This window comes from Heteronotia binoei, chromosome 9 (genome assembly GCF_032191835.1).
Source record: "Heteronotia binoei isolate CCM8104 ecotype False Entrance Well chromosome 9, APGP_CSIRO_Hbin_v1, whole genome shotgun sequence".
Lineage (NCBI taxonomy): Eukaryota > Metazoa > Chordata > Lepidosauria > Squamata > Gekkonidae > Heteronotia > Heteronotia binoei.
The window spans coordinates 49,448,324-49,467,443 of NC_083231.1; the positions used below are offsets into that span (position 1 = coordinate 49,448,324).

At 41.3% G+C, this 19,120-nt stretch overlaps 1 protein-coding gene across 3 annotated transcripts in view; it reads left to right on the forward strand.

Annotated features, from left to right (window-relative positions):
- The window catches only part of MARCHF1 (membrane associated ring-CH-type finger 1), a 181,468-nt gene extending 162,880 nt beyond the window's left edge, over positions 1-18,588 (forward strand). For all 3 annotated transcript variants that reach the window (XM_060246568.1, XM_060246569.1, XM_060246570.1), the window contains 2 exons: positions 3,331-3,478; positions 15,410-18,588. In XM_060246568.1, the coding sequence (XP_060102551.1) occupies positions 3,331-3,478; positions 15,410-15,711 (450 nt within the window). In that variant the 3' untranslated portion in view covers positions 15,712-18,588. The remainder of the gene's footprint in view (positions 1-3,330; positions 3,479-15,409) is intronic.
- The last annotated feature ends 532 nt before the right edge of the window (positions 18,589-19,120 follow it).

Sequence of the window (19,120 nt, forward strand, 5' to 3'; positions counted from 1 at the left end):
AAGCTTATAATAAATATTTATATAAAACATTTTATGCCACCTTTTCACCCAGTCAGGGTCCACAAGGTGACAAACATAACAACAGTAAAACATTTAAATAATTAAAATGTAGTTTAAAATATAAAATTTGATTAAAAACACATAAAGTTGCATGCTCAGCATTATAGGAACAATTATTTGATAAAGACACTTATGTTAGAACGAGAAGTGAAAACTGGAATTGTTCAGCAGGATGTGTTTTTTTTTAAAGGCAAATCTTGCTGGATCCAGGTACAAATCTCCATTTTGCCATAAAAGTTTGTTTGGGAGACTGGCGAGCTGCATGCTCAGTATTATCTCAAAGGGTTGTTGTGAGGATAAAATGGAGGAAAGAAGAATGCTGTAAGGTGCTTTTGAAAAGAAGATACGGTGTAAATGAAATAAATAAAAACTAGCAGGTCTGTAATGGTACTTTAAAGACTAACAACATTTTAGTTGAACGTAAATTCATGTCACAAGACTTCTTCGTAAGACTCTTTGACATCTTAGAATAGGACCCAGAGTTATGAATGTATAAACCCTTTTTAAAAACTGAAGTTCAGTCTTCTATCTCCCCTTTATCAAGCAATTGTTCAGCAGGATGTATTTTTTTAAAAGTAAGTCTTGGTGGAGATCTGAGTCCACTTGCCCAAGCTGAGTGGGAAATGTGAAGAATTGAAAGTGCAATCACACAAGTGATTTGGCCCATCCTAGCGGTGCCTCCTATCCAGATCTAATGTGCACAGTCACATGCACACATCTGCCCCGAGTCCTGCCCATCCATACCTCATCTTAGGACAGGCTCTAAACTGTATATAGGGCGTGTTTCCTGGCTGTCTGATGCATGGGCAGTCTGAAAACTCCTCTTGCGCATGTGTGGCCTGTGCCTCTCCTGGCAGCAGGGCAGGAGCTGTGTAAATGCTGTGGCATGGATCAAAAAGAACCAGCTTTTAAAGAGCCGGGTTACTGCCATGCCAAATCTTTTGTCTGGTCCCACCCAATGTGACCACTTTGCAGTTTAAGAACTGAATAAGAATCTTGTGGTGGTTGGAGTAAATTTAATTGAGTAAATTTGTTGGTGTAAATTTAATTGAATTCCCCAATTGACCAGAGGGGAATAGGTATGTACAAACATGAGAATGTTGGGTAGGATCCCTCAGATCTGCTCGAGTAATGGTGGTACTTTCCTTCAGTGTAAGGGTACCTCTCCCCTGCTGCTTTCCAACAGTGTAAAAGGTCTGGGGGATGCAATCCTCTTATTATTTTATTATTTATTACTTTACATTTATGTCCCGCCCTCTCCGCAAGCGGACTCAGGGCGGCTTACAAGATCATAAAAACAATCAATTCCATAAAACATATAAAACCATAATTCACTTATCAATTTAAAACTATTTGCGCTGTCTCAATCCAGTCTGGCGGTATTGGGTTCTGACTATGATCGCCAGCTTCTGTAGGATGTCCGGTGGCAGCCCATTTTCAGTCAACCAGAAAAGCCTGTCTAAACAGTTCGGTCTTACAGGCCCTGCGGAACGCCGACAAATCCCGCAGGGCCCTTATAGCTTCTGGGAGGGTGTTCCAAAGTTCTGGTGCTGCCACCGAGAAAGCCCTGGATCTTGTTGCACATAGCCTGGCTTCTTTTGGGCCAGGGGCAGACAGCAGATTTTTTGTCCCTGATTGCAGTGCTCTCTGGGGGATATATGGGGAAAGGCGGTCCCGTAGATAGGCAGGTCCCTGACCATAAAGGGCTTTAAAGGTTAGTACCAACACCTTGAAGCGAACTTGGAACACAACAGGCAACCAGTGCAGCTCTCTCAGCACTGGCTGAATGTGCCCCCGTCGTGGTAGCCCCATTAACAGCCGTGCCGCAGCGTTCTGCATTAGTTGTAGTCTCCGGGTTAGCGTCAGGGATAGCCCCATGTAGAGAGCATTACAGTGATCTATTCTTGAGGTGACCGTAGCATGGATTACCGTCGCTAGGTCGCTGCGCTCCAGGTAAGGGGCCAGCTGCCGTGCTTGCCGAAGATGGAAAAAGGCAGATCTAACAGTGGCTTCCACCTGAGCCTCCATTGTAAGGGAGGACTCAAGGAGCACGCCTAAGCTCTTGACCTTGGGGACCGGTATCAGTGGCACCCCGTCAAGGGCCGGCAGCTGGATCTCTCTCCCCGGACCGCCCCGACCCAGGTAGAGAACCTCCGTCTTCGTCTGGGGGATGCAATCCTCTGTATATGAGGTCACTAGGTTTGTGAAATTTGAGTATTTGAGGAAGTATGAAACAAATGTAATTATTTTTGTAATTCATTTAAAATCTTTGGCATAGTTGGTTTTTACTATGTGCTGTCTATTTTTTAATATTACCTATTTGGGATTATGAAATATTTGGGGTTAAGGAATATGACACAAAACTTTCCTTCATATCAGTGGTTTTGAAGCTGTGGGGGGGGTTTGGTTTATAGATTTTGATTCCTGTATTTTGAACTGATTTGTTTTTACTGAATATTGCTTTAACCAGTTTGGGGGAAAGGTAGTGTGTATAAATGCTTTTAATAAGAAATTGAACAATTGCTACAATTCAGTACTGCAGTAACTACAAGTAGTAGGCAGGTGGCACTGTAGAATTACATTTCTGAACCATTTTACTACAATAACAATAAAATGAAATGAAACTTCAAAAGTCAAGGTTTTTCTGGATCTCAGCAACTTGCCTGCTTATACAGTGCTGCATTTAGGATAATTACAAGTAGAAAACATTATTGCATATGAGTAAAACAAACATTTTGGATTTTGGTTAAAGACTTCCAGTTAACTATTTTGTAAAAGTGAAGTCTATAGAAATTTAAAGTAGGGGTACAGATTCCCATGTGGTTTCGTGTCCTCATTGGTAGTAGGTTGCTTTTTCTTTCCTCCCCAGCTGTTCTATATTTTGTATAGCTGCACTCACCAGCAAATAACTATATTATCTAAATGGTGAGAAAAGACAAAAAGGTGGTCAAACAGTATTTGAATGTGCATTTTGCAAGAGTGTCCAGCAAGAAGAACACCACTACCAATTTATGGAACTAGCACAAACCACACCAAGAAGGAACAAGAACCTACCAAGTCAATAATTGCCTTAGACTACCTAGACTTGGCTGATTCTCCCATAACAGCAAATTCAGTACTCCTGCAGTGAGATGAAATGGGCATAAGTTACAAACAGGGAAAACTTGCTGCTCTTGTCTCTTGACTTCAGTGGGAGGGGGGGGGAAGGTTGCTATTAGATGTTATGTTAAAAGTCTTGTAAACCCACCCATTTTTGTTTCTTCATTGCAGTGGGAAAAACTACAGATGACAACAAGTGAGAGAAGGAAGATAGTCTGCTCAGTCTCATTCCACATTATTGCTATTACCTGTGTAGTTTGGTCATTGTATGTTTTAATAGATCGGACTGCTGAGGAAATAAAGCAAGGCAATGACAATGGTGAGTAAATTTATCATTTTCTCTGTTGCCATGCTTAGAAATCATACTTCAGCAGTAGGCAGAGACAAACTTAACATAATCTCAAATTTTATTCTTTTTTTTACCCCTTTTTAGCCTTTAAGACTGGCTTGTGAACAGCAGGGCTGGCATGTCCGAGCAGGCCAGGTAGGTGGGCACCTAGGCCACTATCTGGTCACGGAGGTGCGTGCACCCCTCGGAGCCTCCCTTCCCTTGCCTCTTCCGTGGCAAGGGAGGACGGGCTCTGAGCGCCTCCAAGCACCTGTGCTGTCCCACTGCTTTCTCCTTCTCAGGTCTGTGAGACCCAGGAAGTAGAAAGTGACGTGATAGTGTGTGTGCTCCTTGGAGCCTGCCTTCCCTGCATCATCCCACTGCTTTCTCCTTCTCAGGTCTGTGAGACCCAGGAAGGAGAAAGCGACGTGATAGTGTGTGTGCTCCTTGGAGCCTGCCTTCCCTGCATCATGCTAGCATGGCCTTGGGTCAGCCATAGCTCTGGCAGAGGTTGTCCTTGAAAGGGCAGCTGCTGTGAGAGCCCTCTCAGCCCCATCCACCTCACAGGGTGTCTGTTGTGGGGGAAGAAGGTAAAGGAGATTGTGAGCCGCTCTGAGACTCTTCGGAGTGGAGGGCGGGATATAAATCCAATATCATCATCATCATCATCACCCCACTGCTTTCTCCTTCCTTCATCTTTGCTGGCAGACCTGTGCTGTGGTTCACCTGTGCTGTGCTGGCCCTGGTGAACAGATGGACAGTGTCTAGTGGAATTCGTTAAGCTTTAGAGAAGGGAGAAATCCCCCCTGACTGACCGATGGAAAAACAAAGTATATGAGTACAGTTGCTACATTTGCATAACTTATTAAGTCACAAGCTCTGCAACAAAAATTCTGATTATTTTCCTAAGCCTTGGTTGTAGGGAAAATAAATCTAGTGAACTGTGTGCATGTTGACATTTTGAAGAAAGATATTGGAATAAGTGTTGCGTCCCTAAGTAGACATTATTTTAGTGTACACAGGGGGTCATTTTTGCCAATCCCCACCTCCCCCAGCAACCTTCCAACTAACCTCTCATGTTGTCCTTGGGGATCCCCCATGCACCAGGAGCAGCATTTTGGGTGTGAAGAGTGAGGTAGAAGGGAACATGGTTCTCTTACCCTTTTCCCTTTTTTTGGCTGCTACCCCTCCCCCCATGCCCTCTTCAAGCATCTAATCACTTTCCCAGTATCCTCTACTACTTGATCTGAAAGGCAGAGTCAGCGCTATAAGCACATAAGCAGCTTCTTAAGATGGCTTCTGGAGGGCTGTGCCTATTTGTAACCACTGGCCACCAACTTTCACTTTCTGGTAGCTGCATCTGATGACATCCACCTCTTTCAAATGCTTGTTTGTTTTCAGCATTGTGGCATCGCTGTCTTGGAATGCCATCCCCATCCCCATTGCCTTTTCCTTCCCTTCTTCCTATCTCCTGTTTTCTGTAGAACTGCTACTCTGTCACCAAGAACCCCTCCTTTGAACTATGTGCCTTCACCTCACCAAACATGGCTTCCAACACTGCCACCATTGCGGTACTCTTGCTGGGGAGTTTCTCCTTCTCTTGTGCACCTTTCTCTGAAATTCTGCCATTTTGAATTCTTGTTCACACTGCCATCCCAATTGCTTGTCAGTCTTCAGAGTTAAGTCTTTATAAACTAGTCCTCTTGTCTCCTCATGTTCCATTACCATCCCTCAGCTCCATCTCAAACCTTACTATAGATTTATTTTCAGTGACTTCAGTTGGACCAAAAGCCTATTCTAGTTAGGATATCAAATGTAGAATGACCCCTAGAAGTGTTCTCTGTGACTGCATTTCCTCAGTAAACTCATGGAACTGAATCATTTCAGATAACTATCTGGAAGAAATATGTGTGAATGCACTAGCTAATGTTTATTATTTTATTATACTTATAGCCCTCCCTTCCTCGTATAAGGCTCAGGGTGAGGAACAGCATTCAAATAGCAGCAATAGCAGTCAAGTTAAAAATTTTACAGAATTTTAAAAACTTACAGAAATTAAAATAGCTTAACAATTTAACACATGAACTGACAATTTGCAGACAGCACATAAACAGACAAACTAGTGTCCTTACCCCATACAAGAAGAGGGAGGACAGAGCCAGGCTTGATGGAGAATCATAGAGTTGGAAAGGATCTCCAGGGTCATCTAGTCCAACCCCCTGCACAATGCAGGAATTCCACAAATACCTCCTCCACACACACGCATCCCCAGAGACCTCTGCTCCATGGCCAGAAGATAGCAAAAACCTCCAGGATCCCTTGCCATACTGGCCTGGGAAAAAAATTGCTGAATGACCCCAAAGTGTCAATCAGCATTTCCCTGCCTGCGTAAGAAGGGGCCACAAGAATTAAGCACTGATGCAACTTTTTCCGCCCTCCTTCTCATGATCTGCCACAGAATCTACAACAAAAAATATAAGCTAGTGACCAATTTACTAAGAAATATATAGAAACCAGTCCAAATGTCCAAAACATGTATATTCAAGTCCCAAAGTAGTGTGGTGACAAGCCAATCGATTAAGTACTTGTTTCTTTCCACTTTTCATCAGACCTGGGACCACTAACAAAAGAAAATATTATACAAAAATATCAGGACATTCAGACCACCAACCCTCTTCCAGTGAAAAAATATCATACTTACATATTGATTCAATTATATAGATTATTTACATAATTTTTAAAAAAGGGGGACACAGAGCGTCTCCAGCAGCAATTTCACATCGGCTACAGCTCAGTATGAGGCTTCTTGCGTACCTTAATAGTGCAGCTAACATGTTTAAAAAGGCAAACATCTCATTTACAGCTGCCATTACACAAACCTCTTAAAGGTAAAGTAACATATTTCTAATGCAACATGCTAAAAGACACCACAAACTATATCCACAGAAGATACAACATAGAAAATATTTCATACAAAGAATGTCAAATCACATAATTTATACAAAAATGTGTTATCATACAGCCAAATTATGCACAGCACTCATAATATTATAAAGAAGACCATTCATAAAAAACATTCTCAAATCATTGGTCATATTCAGTCCATATGGAGAAATGCAATTCAACTGGTGTATCCAGTATAACTCTTTTTGCAGCAGGATCTTGTGCACGTCTTCATTTCTATCTGTTTGTTCATATTTGTATAAGGTGAAAAGACGAAAATCTTCAGTCATGATTCTTTTGGACCATAGGAGCTTCAATCACATGGTTCCTAAGTCTGCTCCTGTGTTCCAGGATACGTACTCTAAGGGCTCGAGTAGTGCTGCCAACATATCTTAGGTCACACCCACAGATGATCAAATACACAACACCATGGGTAGCACATGTAAAGTAATGATTTAGAACAAATGGTCTAGTCTTTGCACACCTTTTACAAGCAAAGTGCCCTTTAAGAGTATGCATGATCGATTGGTATTCTCTAGATCTTACCAATTTATCCCTAATGGAATAAGTGCGACACAATTCTGTTTGTGGTGGCATTTCGCAACCTCCAATATCACTTACAATGTGCCAATGCTTCCTTACCACATTACAAATTCTGCTAGACAGTCTACTAAATTCTAGTCCCCATTGTAATGTAGTATTTCTCATCCTGAGATTCTGTTTTAGTAACTCTGTTCTATCTAGATTGGCAGCCCTTTCTCTAGCCATCCTAACATCTTTTTCTGGATAGCCTCTACCAACAAAATGAGATACCAACAAATCACTATCCTCAAGATAATCAGACATTAGGGTACTATTTCTTCTCAACCTTACAAACTGGCCATATGGTATATTCTTTTTCAAAACACGTGGATGGAATGATGAATACTGTAAAAAAGCATTCCTATCTGTTGGCTTTCTGTAGGTTTTAGTTGCCAACTTATTCTCAGTAGTTTTGTACACAACTGTATCTAAAAAAGGTACATCATTAGTGCATAATCGATTGGCTTGTCACCACACTACTTTGGGACTTAAATGTACATGTTTTGAACTTTGGACTGGTTTCTATATATGTCTTAGTAAATTGGTCACTAGCTTATATTTTTTGTTGTGTTATCCATTATAGTGACCTCTCTTGGATTGTATTCTAATTCACAGAATCAATACTGTTGTCAGATGGTCATCTAGCCTCTGTTTAAAAACTTTCAAGGAAGGAGAGCCCACCACCTCTCATGGAAGCCTGTTCCATTGAGGAACCGCTATAAGTTCTTCCTAATGTTGAGCCAGAAACGCTTTTGATTTAATTTCAACTCGTTGGTTCTGGTCCAACCTTCTCGGGCAACAGAAAATGATTCAGCACCATCCTCTCTATGACAGCTCTTCAAGTACTTTAAGATAGTGATCATATCACCTCTCAGTTGTCTCTTCTCCAGACTCGACATAACCCGCTCCTTCAACTTTTCCTTATAGGTCAGGGGTGGAGAACCTTTTTTCTGCCAAGGTCCATATGATTAAAGGGGATATCTGTCTGTGGAACATGACATCATTTGTGGGTCATAAAAAATTATCAACTTAAAAAATAGTGCTCCGCCAAGGGAGAATGATTCAGGCCAGCAAAATTAATGGAAATAATTGTTTTTCTATTTAAAGTCATGTGGGGAGAGCCTAATTTGGCACACACACATGCACACATTTGGCCCGCTGACCTAGGCAAATGCATAGGTTCAGGGCTTTTTTGTAGAAAAAGCCCAGCAGGAACTCAGTAGCATATTAGACCACATCCCCTAATATTAGCATGTTAGGTCACACACTGTTAGATCGTTTTCCTGTTTTAACTGTTGTAAATTATTCAGTGTATTTTAATATTTCTTAACCTTATTGTTTTGAATTTTATGTTGTAAGCCGCCCTGAGCCCGCCTCAGTGGGGAGGGCGGGATATAAATCGAATAAATAACAATAACTCATTAGCTTATTAGGCCACACCATCTGGGATGATCAAGTGCAAACTGAACTGTGATAGTAACTTTTCCAGACCCTGCAGCAATTCTGGCTGGCCAGCCAGGCTCCAGGGAGGCTGCCGCACAGTACAACTGGGCCATGTAGAAGAAGAGGACTGCACATTTATACCCCGCCCTTCTCTCTGAATCAGTGTCTCAGAGCGGCTTACAATCGCCTATATCTTCTCCCTCCACAACGGACACCTGTGAGATGGGTGGGGCTGAGAGGGCTCTCACAACAGCTGCCCTTTTAACTATACCTAACCCAAGGCCATTCCAGCAGGTGCAAGTGGAGGAGTGGGGTATCAAACCCGGTTCTCCAAGATAAGAGTCCTTACACTTAACCACTACACCAAACTGGCTCTGTGATCCCTGCCTGGCCCTGGGGAGGCTGCTGCACAGCATGGCTGGCCCCATGATCCTCTCTGGCCAGCCAGGCCCCAGGGATGCTGCCACATGGCTCGGTTCGGCCCAGCAATCCCCAAGGGCCATACCAAGTGACCTCGAGGGCCACATATGGCCCTCAGGATGGAGGTTCCCCACTCGTTATAAGTCTTAGTATCCAAACCCCTCACCATCTTTGCTGCCCTCCTCTGGACACGTTCTAGCTTGCCTATATCCTTTTTAAATTGTGGTGCCCAAAACTGAACATAGTACTCTAGGTGAGATCTAACTGGAGCAGAGTAAAGCAATACCATCACTTCACATGATCTGGACACTATACTTCTGTTGATACAGCCCAAAATCGCATTTGCCTTTTTAGCTACCATATCCCACTTCTGATTCATGTTCAGTGTATGGTCCACTAAGACCCCTAGATCCTTTTCACACATAAGCCATGTCTCCTCCATCCTATAATTATGCATTGGATATTTTCTACCTAAATGCAGAACTTTATATTTATCCCCATTAAATTTCATTTTATTTGTTTTAGTTCAGTTTTCCAGGATCATCCTGTATCCTGTTTCTGTCTTCTACTATATTTGTGATCCCTTCCAATGTAGTATCATCTGCAAACTTAATAAGCATTTCCTCTATTCCTTCATCCGAATAATTTATAAAGATGAACAAAACAGATCCCAGGACAGATCCTTGAGGCATTCCACTTGTCACTCCTCTCCAAGAGGATGAGGAACCATTCACAAGCATTCTTTGGGTGTGATCTGTCATCCAGTTACAGATCCACCTAACAGTAACAGGATCCAAACCACATTTTATCAATTTGTTAACAAGAATAGTATGTGGAACCTTATCAAAAGCCTTTCTGAAATCAATGTCTACAGCATTCCCCTGATCCAGCAAGGTAGTCACTTTCTCAAAAGGGTAGTCACTTTTTGAGAGAGAGATTAGTCTGACATGACTTGTTCTTGAGAACAGGGCCGGTGCGTAGGAGTAAATGGAGTAGGCGGCGGCCTCGGGCGCTACCCTGCCTGGGGGCACTACCAGACACCCCCTTACCCATGCAGAGTGCTTCTCTGACTGTGCCTTGAAGGCAGGATTGGAGGAGCGCTTTCCCCCTGCAGTCAGCTCAGCACGCTGTTTTAGCAGAGTCGGTCGCTTTCGGGTTCAAAGCGGCCAAGCAGCGCCTTTGTAAGGTGCCACTCGGCCGCTTTTAACCTGAAAGTGACCAGTACTGCTAAAACAGCGCACTGAGCTGACTGCAGGGGGAAAGCGGCAATTCGGCAGCACTGTTGTGCGCCACCCGTCGCTCTTTCCTCCCTGCTGCCCTGCACGAGGGAGCTTTGGGGAGTGTGGAGCAGAGGATTGCCTCTAGCACCGGTTTGTTTCTGGGCGCTGAAGGGAGTAGGGGGAATTCCCCCTCCCTTCAGCACCCAGAAACAATGTGACTTTCAGGCTTCAGCATTCTCTGATTGCAGAGAACGTCGAGAGTTGAAAGCGCCGGTTTGTTCCTGGGCGCTGAAGGGAGGAGGGGGAATGGCTCTCCTGACAGATGTGATGTGATGATGTCATCCTGGTGTGCGCGCATGCAAAGCGCGCACACAAAATTTTCCCCCCTTGCGAGGGAGTGGGTGCACACTGGGGTTCTGTCTCAGGCAGCAGAATCCCACACACCGCCCCTGCTTGAGAAACCCATGCTGGCTCTTAGTGATCACCATTGTCCTTTATAAATGTTTCAGGACTGACTGAAGATTTGTTCTAAAACTTTTCCAGATATAGAATGCAAGCTGGCAGGTTGGTAGTTACCCAGATCCTCGTTTTTCCCCTTCTTGAAGATGGGGACAACATTTTCCTCCCTCTAGCCTTCTGGAATCTCACCTGTTCTCCAAGAATTCTTAAAAAAAATTGAGAGACTCAAAAATTATGTCCAGAAATTTTTTTAGTACTCTTGGATGCAGTTCATCTGGCCCTGAGAACAGTTTTTTAAAAGAAACTAGGTGCTTATGTACTCTATGCTGATCCAGGCTGCAGCTCCATCATATGTTCCGTTTTTGCCATGTTGAGCACTGTTTCCCGCACAAGAGAAGACTAAGGAAAAGTAGGAATTGAGCAGTTTTGCCCTTTCTTCATCACCTGTTACAATTTCACTTTCCTGTCCCTGCAGGGGGCCTACTATATCCTTACTATGTTCTTACTTCTCACATAAGAACTCCCTTTTGTTGTTGTTTTTAGCATCTCTCGCTAGCCTAGGCTCATACTGAGCTTTAACTTTCCTAACTCTTTCTCTACAAGCACTAGTTATTTGTTTATATTCATAATGGGTTATAAGACCCTCCTTCAGTTTCCTAAATGAGTCTTATTTCTCAAGTCTTTAGAGAGCTGTTTATGGAGCCACCTTGGCTTCTTTAGGCTCCTCCCATTTTTCCTTCTCATGGGAATAATTTGTGATTGTGCCTTTAATAGTTCACTGTTAAGAAACTCCCACCCCTCTTGAACTTCCTTCTCCTTGAGTATTTCTGGCCATGGGATTTTACCCAGCATAACTCTAAATTTGCAAAAATTTGCTTTCCTGATATGTCTGATAATGTACAGCTTTTCCCTTCCCCAAGAATGTAAATTCCAAAATCACATAATCACTACTACTCATGGTGCCCAGTATTTCCACCTCATCAACCAGTTACACTGTTGGTGAGAATCAAGTCCAAGATAGCAGATCCCATTGTTTCCTTCTCCACCACCATTGTTGTCCTCAACTATCTGGAAGAACTGAGTTTGATTCCCCAGTCCTCCACTTGCACCTGCTGGAATGGCCTTGGGTCAGCCATAGCTTTCACAGGAGTTGTCCTTGAATGGGCAACTGCTGTAAAAAGCTCTCTCAGCCCCACCTACCTCACAGGGTGTCTGTTGTGTGTGGGGGGGAAGTAGAGGAGATTGTGGCTGCTCTGGGACTCTGAGATTCCGAGTAAAGGGTGAAATATAAATCCAATATCATCATTGTTTTCGTCAGGCTTGATGGAACATCTCTGTTGTACAAGCCCTGCAGAACTGCATTAGGTCCCACAGGGCATGGATGTCATCTGGCAGAGAGTTCCACCAGGCCAGTGTCAGGGCTGAGAAACCCCTGACTCTGGTTGAGGTCGGCGGGGTGCTTTTCAGGCTAGTGATAACCAGTAAATTCTTCCTGCCTGAGCATAGACCTCTTTGGGGAATATGGCAGGAGAAATGGTTCTATAGGTACGTTGGTTCCAGATCATTTAGGACCTTAAAAGTTAGTACAAGAACCTTGAATCTGATCCAGTAATCGACTTGGAGACAGTGCAGATGGCATAGCACCAGTTGTATGCAGACCGTTGATGAGGTTCTAGTGAGAACTCACATTGCCACATTTTGTACCACTTGTAGTTTCCAGGTCAGTCTCAAGGATAACAAGAGGCAAGTGGTAGGTCTAACAGCATTCAGAACCCTGTCAATATCTGCCTGAGAGTTGACTGAAGCTGTCCAATACTGAATTCAATGATGGCCAAAGGTCCTCCAATTCATGCATTCTATCAATGTTGGCAGGCAGATCATGACAGAGTGACAAAATTTTATCTGTGAAGAAGCGCACAAAAGCCTCATAGCTAATGGCTAAATTACTAACATTTTGAATTTTTCCTGAAAGGGAAGTTAACAACCTAATTACCCTGAATAATTGTGCTGGGTAAAAGCTAGCAGATGTGATAGAGGCTGCATAAACTGAGTTCTATACAGAATTAAACATTTCATGTGTATTCAAGAAGGCAAATCACTTGTTGAATCACTCCGTGTTAGGAAGGTGATGAAAACAAATAAGCCCATTTGACAAAGTATTATGGTGGTGAATCAGCAACTACTATATTGATAGAAAGTCAGTATATAAGACACTGATTTGTTTATTATACTTTCACAATTCTGCTGTAATTATGTAGAAAGAAATAAAGAAGCTCAGATGGACTTTTCTCTTTACATGGCTCTGACAAAACTATTTTTAATTCATATTATCAAACTTATAAACAACTGTCAGAAAAATACTAAATAAATAGCTCTGTTTCTCATGTCTCCAGAAGAATTAAAAGCAGATGCCTCTTAATATGTTTGTTTTATTTTTCCACTTCATAGCTTCAGACTTTGTATAGTTTCCTTAAAGGTGTCAGGAGTAAAGAGACTCTAGAGCAGGGGTGGCCAAACTTGCTTAAAATAAGAGTCACATAGAATAAATGCCAGATGTTTGAAAGCCACAAAACATGAACATTAGATTTTTGAGAGCCACAAGGAAGGAAGGCAAATAGATGGGGGAGAGGGAGAAGTGGAAAGAAAGCAACTTTAACTTTAAATTCATTCTCCAAGCTGCCAGCTGGCTTGGCGAAGTGATTTAAAGAGAGAAATGCCTTTTCCAAGCTAGCCAATGGGGCAGTGGGGGCTTCAAGAGCCACACAATATGTGTGAAAGAGCCACATATGGCTCCCGAGCCACAGTTTGGCCACTCTTGCTCTAGAGCCAGCTCAAACTGTGGGCCGCTTACAGCAGCATTCTTAGTACACTTGTTTCCAGAGGCTTCTCCAATCAGTTCTGCATACCATAAAAATCAGTTAGATGATGATGTTATGATGTTATTGGATTTATATCCCACCCTCCACTCCGGATTTCAGAATATCAGAGGGGCTCACAATCTCCTTTATCTTCTTCCCCACAACGGACACCCTGTGAGGTGGGTGGGGCTGGAGAGGGCTCTCACAGCAGCTGCCGTTTCAAGGACAACCTCTGCCAGAGCTATGGCTGACCCAAGGCCATTCAGCAGGTGCAAGTGGAGGAGTGGGGAATCAAACCCAGTTCTCCCAGATAAAAGTCCGCACACTTAACCACTACACCAAACTGGCTCTTAAGCAGCCTAATGCCTACTGGTTTACATCTGAACATTACATTGACCAGCTGGCTCAACCAGCAGCCAACCAATAATGTCTCTCTCTCCTATAACATATTTACATCAGAAGTAATATAAAGAGAACATACAACTTATGTCTAGTGAAGAGAGTTTGATTCCAGTAAGAACATAAGAGAAGCCATGTTGGATCAGGCCAATGATCCATGCAGTCCAACACTGTGTCACACAGCAGCCAAAAAAACCAAGTGTCATCAGGAGGTCCACCAGTGGGGCCAGGACACTAGAAGCCCTCCCACTGTGCCCCCCAAGCACCAAGAATACAGAGCATCAGTGCCCCATACAGAGAGTTCCAATAATATACTGTGGCTAATAGCCACTGATGGACCTCTGCTCCATATGTTTATCCAATCCCCTCTTGAAGCCATCTATGCTTGTAGCCGCTGCCACCTCCTGTGGCAGTGAATTCCATGTATTAATCACCATGGTAACATTTGACATCGGGTTTAAATAACTATGGCACTATTAAACCAAGAAATGAAAAAGGAGCTATTGGTTTTGTCCTTAACACAAAATGGATTAAGGGTCATGTGACATCTACCAAAGTACAGGTGGAATAGACATTTCCCTAGAGAGACAAGAGACTTTTAAAAAAAATGTAAAATTCACAAGAGAAAAAGACATAGGAGGAAAACAAAAGAACACACCATTAAGTTGATTTTTCCAAAGAAGAAAACCTAGACCGAGCAAGGAGAATGAGTTACTTTTATGATTTCTTAATTGGATGGTCACTTTTACTTACAAATACATTTACAAGAAATCTTAAGCTTTCTCACCCCATTTTCTAAAGCACATTTTTATACACATAAATTGATTTATCTGCTTTGTTCTAATCTTAATAGTGCCTCATGACAGGTTACAGCCACTTCTGTCTTCTTATACAGATAGCTTAATTTTACTGCCTCTGATTTTTTCACCCAGCAAACATCTTAATCACTTCTGCCTGAAGCAACACACTTTCCCCTCCTTTGTTAAGTACATAGATTTGATTTTTCACATGGTTACTCAGAAGATAGTAAGGCTACTTCTGAGCAAGAAGAGGTAGGTAGATAAAGGTAAGTTCAAGTAAAGCATAGTTTTAGTAAAGCATAGTTCAAGTAAATGTCATCCAATTCTAAGCATTATGGATTGTAACTTAATAACCTGGATTGGATCCCATGGAAGATTTCAGTTGATTAAAGGGGATATCTGTCTGTGGAGCATGACTTTTCTGCCAGATCCCCTCCCTTAGCAGTCTGAAATGCCTTTGAAATGCTTTAGGGAGCAAGGGACACCTGGAAGTAGAGGTCTGAAAATCAACTCCCTTTCCACCTGTGGAAATCCTCTGTGGGACCCAAGCCAGTAAGAGGATTTCTACTCACAGGACAGGAATTTTGGACCTTTAGCAGCAGTCCCTTGTGTCTGTCATGAGTCAAGAGTTTACAAACAATTTGGGGTACAGTGCAGAGGACCACAACTTGAAGGGGAAATGGGCAAAACTCAGAACCCTCCTTTGTGCAAGCAGAAGTAATAATTTAAATAAATAGACAGCAAACTATCCATGACAGTATCATGATACTAATTATACCTTTATTTTTACCTTGAAAGGTGTTCTGGAGTGGCCATTTTGGACAAAACTGGTTGTGGTGGCTATTGGATTCACTGGAGGCCTCGTCTTCATGTATGTACAGTGTAAAGTGTATATACAGCTGTGGCGAAGGCTGAAGGCTTACAACCGAGTGATATTTGTTCAAAACTGTCCAGACACTGCCAAAAAAATAGAGGAGAAAAATTCTTCCTTTGTTCAAAATACTGAAATCAAAGATGCTGTGGTGGTGCCAGTAACACAGACAGCTACAAACTCTCAGCAATCCGGAGAGGAAACGGCTTCTGATGTCATGCCAGTTTGATGGAAGCATTGAAGAACAAGGCAACATGCTTTCTTCTACTTAGCCACAGGAAAGGGCAAAACCGCTAAATATTTTTTAATGAAGAGCAAGCAGAAAAATAACGAGGAAAATTGGTCAGAAGAAATTACCTCTGGAATGCAGTTGTGAAGTAATTTTATACCTTTCTGGCTAGGCACAGTGAAAATGGAAATGAAGAAATTATAGCAGAGACCCAGTATGACAATGGCCAAAAAGAACTGCACATGGACATATTACAGGTGTTCTGTTTACAAGGAAGAAAACCCTTATGTATTTGCTACTATGGTCTTTTGCTAATTATCATACTCTTGAATATACACTTTAAAGCAATTTTTAAAAAAATTATGATTAAATCTTTAAGATCGTGTAAGAGACATGCATCATAGCACAAATTATCTAAATCTCCTAATGTAATAATTTAATTCTGAGGTGGTTTACTCATAGCATATATGGTTTGGAAGAAGTATAAAATAAAAACATTCCTAAAATAACAACTTTAAGCATAGATTTAAAAATGGAGGATTTGCAAATCAGTATCTTTGAACACATTTTCCTTGGTCCCCTGTATGCAGATGTTTTGTCTCAAGGCTTCTTTGCAGGTTGCTGTATTCCTCTGGAATTGCAGCTAGGCTACAGGTTAAAGTACTAAAATAGTGGGGGGGGGGGGGGACCTACCTCTAGCATTATTATTTTAAAAGATAATGGGTTCTACAATCAGAAGCAGTTATAGACCAGACGAGTACTTTAGTTCACTGCAAAAGATTGTAAAGCTGTTTCAGTACTTATTTATTAGTGTGTGAAATATGCAAAGGGTGGGAGGACTAAAGTATGTTCTTTTGTTTCAAGAGATCGGGATAGAACAGAAACTGAGAAGTCTTGAAAGAGTTGATGTAAGCAGCATTACCATGATGCCAGTATTTCTCTTGTCAGTTAAGAGGATGTTGGATACACATGGTGTCTTCTGTACAGGGGGTAATTGAGCCATCAAGGGTTCAGTAGTTCAGTTGATACTATTGTGTTTTCAGTATTTTTATGTAAAACTGAAGTGTGACTAATTTTTAAAATGCAGCAGATACCACTATAATGATGTGCCCAGCAAGAAGAATTTATGCAAAAAAGTATTGACATCCCCTTTCAGAAATATGTACTTGAAAATGTCTAAATCAAATATCTTAAAAGGGAAAAAGTCGTATATAACACTGTTAATGCTTGTTGAATGTATTGTGAGTTGTGCCTAAGTAATGTAATACAAGGGCAGTGTTACTAGTAATGGAGAGATTTATGCTGGCAGTGGATTAAATGGAGTTGTTTCAAAGGACTATATTTCTTGCTGAAAAATTTGAACCCACAGTAAGTTCTTGATCCTGAAAATGTGTGATGGATCTACTGACAGCTAGCAAAAGGCAAAAAGTAAGTGGGCTTTTCTCTGCATATTTCTGTGGATGGGGACACTCATTGTCATCTCAGAATCCTGTCTCAGGTTAAAAATATACTAACTATAAGTTTATTAAGGAAGACTTAACAAGAACTTTATAAGTGTTGGAGATCATCATTTAGTAGAAGTAATATAATTGACCAGTCATGACCAGATAGAAATGATGATTTTAACAAAATGGTTAATTGAATTACCACAAGCGTAAACTATTTGTGGAGTTCAGAACAAAAAGAATTTAACAAAGTCAGGACAGATCAAACAGAAGTAGGATCAAACAGTTCAGATCACTATTGTATGGTTTGTCTGTCTGACTAAGGAATATAGTTATGGCAATAACTGGCTTCCTGGGGGGATATTTCTGCCTATTTAAACACTTTGACTAAAACATTGCCTCACTTGGCCAATTGTGGCACAACAGGAAGAGTTTAAAGTAGTGACTGGATATCAAAAATGCAGTGCAATTAACCCAACAATGTAAGTGTATTCAGACAGCCAGTTTTTCAGGTGATAATTTTAGCAATCATCACAAAATAAGAGTTTAGATAGAATTGTATGAAGAACTGTAAAATGATAAAAGCCTCATTTATTGTAAGTTTTCTAATAGCCATTATTTATTGGATTCATTCAAAACGTTGTGCCAAGGGGATTCGTTTGTTGTTTGCTACAAATCACCATGCACTGCAAAAATAAAGTCCTAAAGGAATTGGAAGGGGCTTAGTCACTCAATATGACAACCTGTAATTTCCAAGAGAAATGAGTTTCACTTTGTTGTTTTAGTGTTTAAAAAAGGGACAAAACTCAACACAAGGTAGCTAAAGCAACTATGAAGGAACTGCAGGTATTTAAAAAAAATATATATATACAAGTTGTTACACCAACTGCAGTACTAAGTCTTTTGTAGCCCCAGTTAGGGAGATCTACCATTTAATATGTCAGAAGTTACATTAAAGCTGTTGAAAGTATAAATAGCTCCCCACACATAATGATGAGATTTAGTTAAACACAGAGGGTAGTGTTACAGTAACATTATTTTTTACGAAACTCTGCAGGGTTTCAGGGGCTTTCCCCTCAGGATTATTCTGTTCTGAGCAGATCTAAAGCAACCTATTGGTGCTATTGCTATAGCTGGAAAGCAGTGGATATTGTGGTTCTGAGAAGCATATGTCAATACATATCCCCATCATCAAATTAGGTGTCAGATTCTGATTCTTGCACTGCAATGCAATCTATGATGCAAATATTTTCCTGTGTATGATTGTTGGACCTACGAGTTTGTTACTTGTTTTTCCTGGTTCTCTTGCAAAAGAGCTTAGATGCTTTTGTGGGTAACTTATGTATTAAAAGATATTTGGGTGGGGAAAATCGTAATATAAACTACTAATTGTTGTGGAAAAAATGTATTTGTATTAAACAGATGCCTCAAAGGTTGCAGTAATTTATTTGCTTTAAAATGCAGCAGATGCTGACCAAATTGCAAACCATCAGTAGGTGATGAAGAATATGCCATATTACCTTACAAGTTAAAAACAGTCCTGTAGTGGCCTTTGTTGTTCAGAGTACAGTCTCAGCTCTACACATTGAACAATTTTACAGGTACATATACAAGTTTGCCAGTACCGAAGACCATGCTAGCAGTTTCTGCTCAGACAACAAATTAAAGATCTACGGTAAGTGTGAAATGGAGTTAGCTCCCTTTGTGGAGCAGTGATCCCACACAGCACAAGCCAGCTTCTCTGCAGCACAACAATTCTCAACTCTTTAGCTGAGCCTTAAAAGAAAGCCAAATTTTTAAAAAGTTGAACATTTTTATTTATACATTTATTATTTTTATTATTTTTTTTATTTTATTAAAACATTTATATACATCCTTTCACCTCGGTTCAGGGTGGTGTACAATAATACTTAAAACATCCCCAGTTAGAAACAAAATAAATAAAACAGCAAGCCCACACTCCC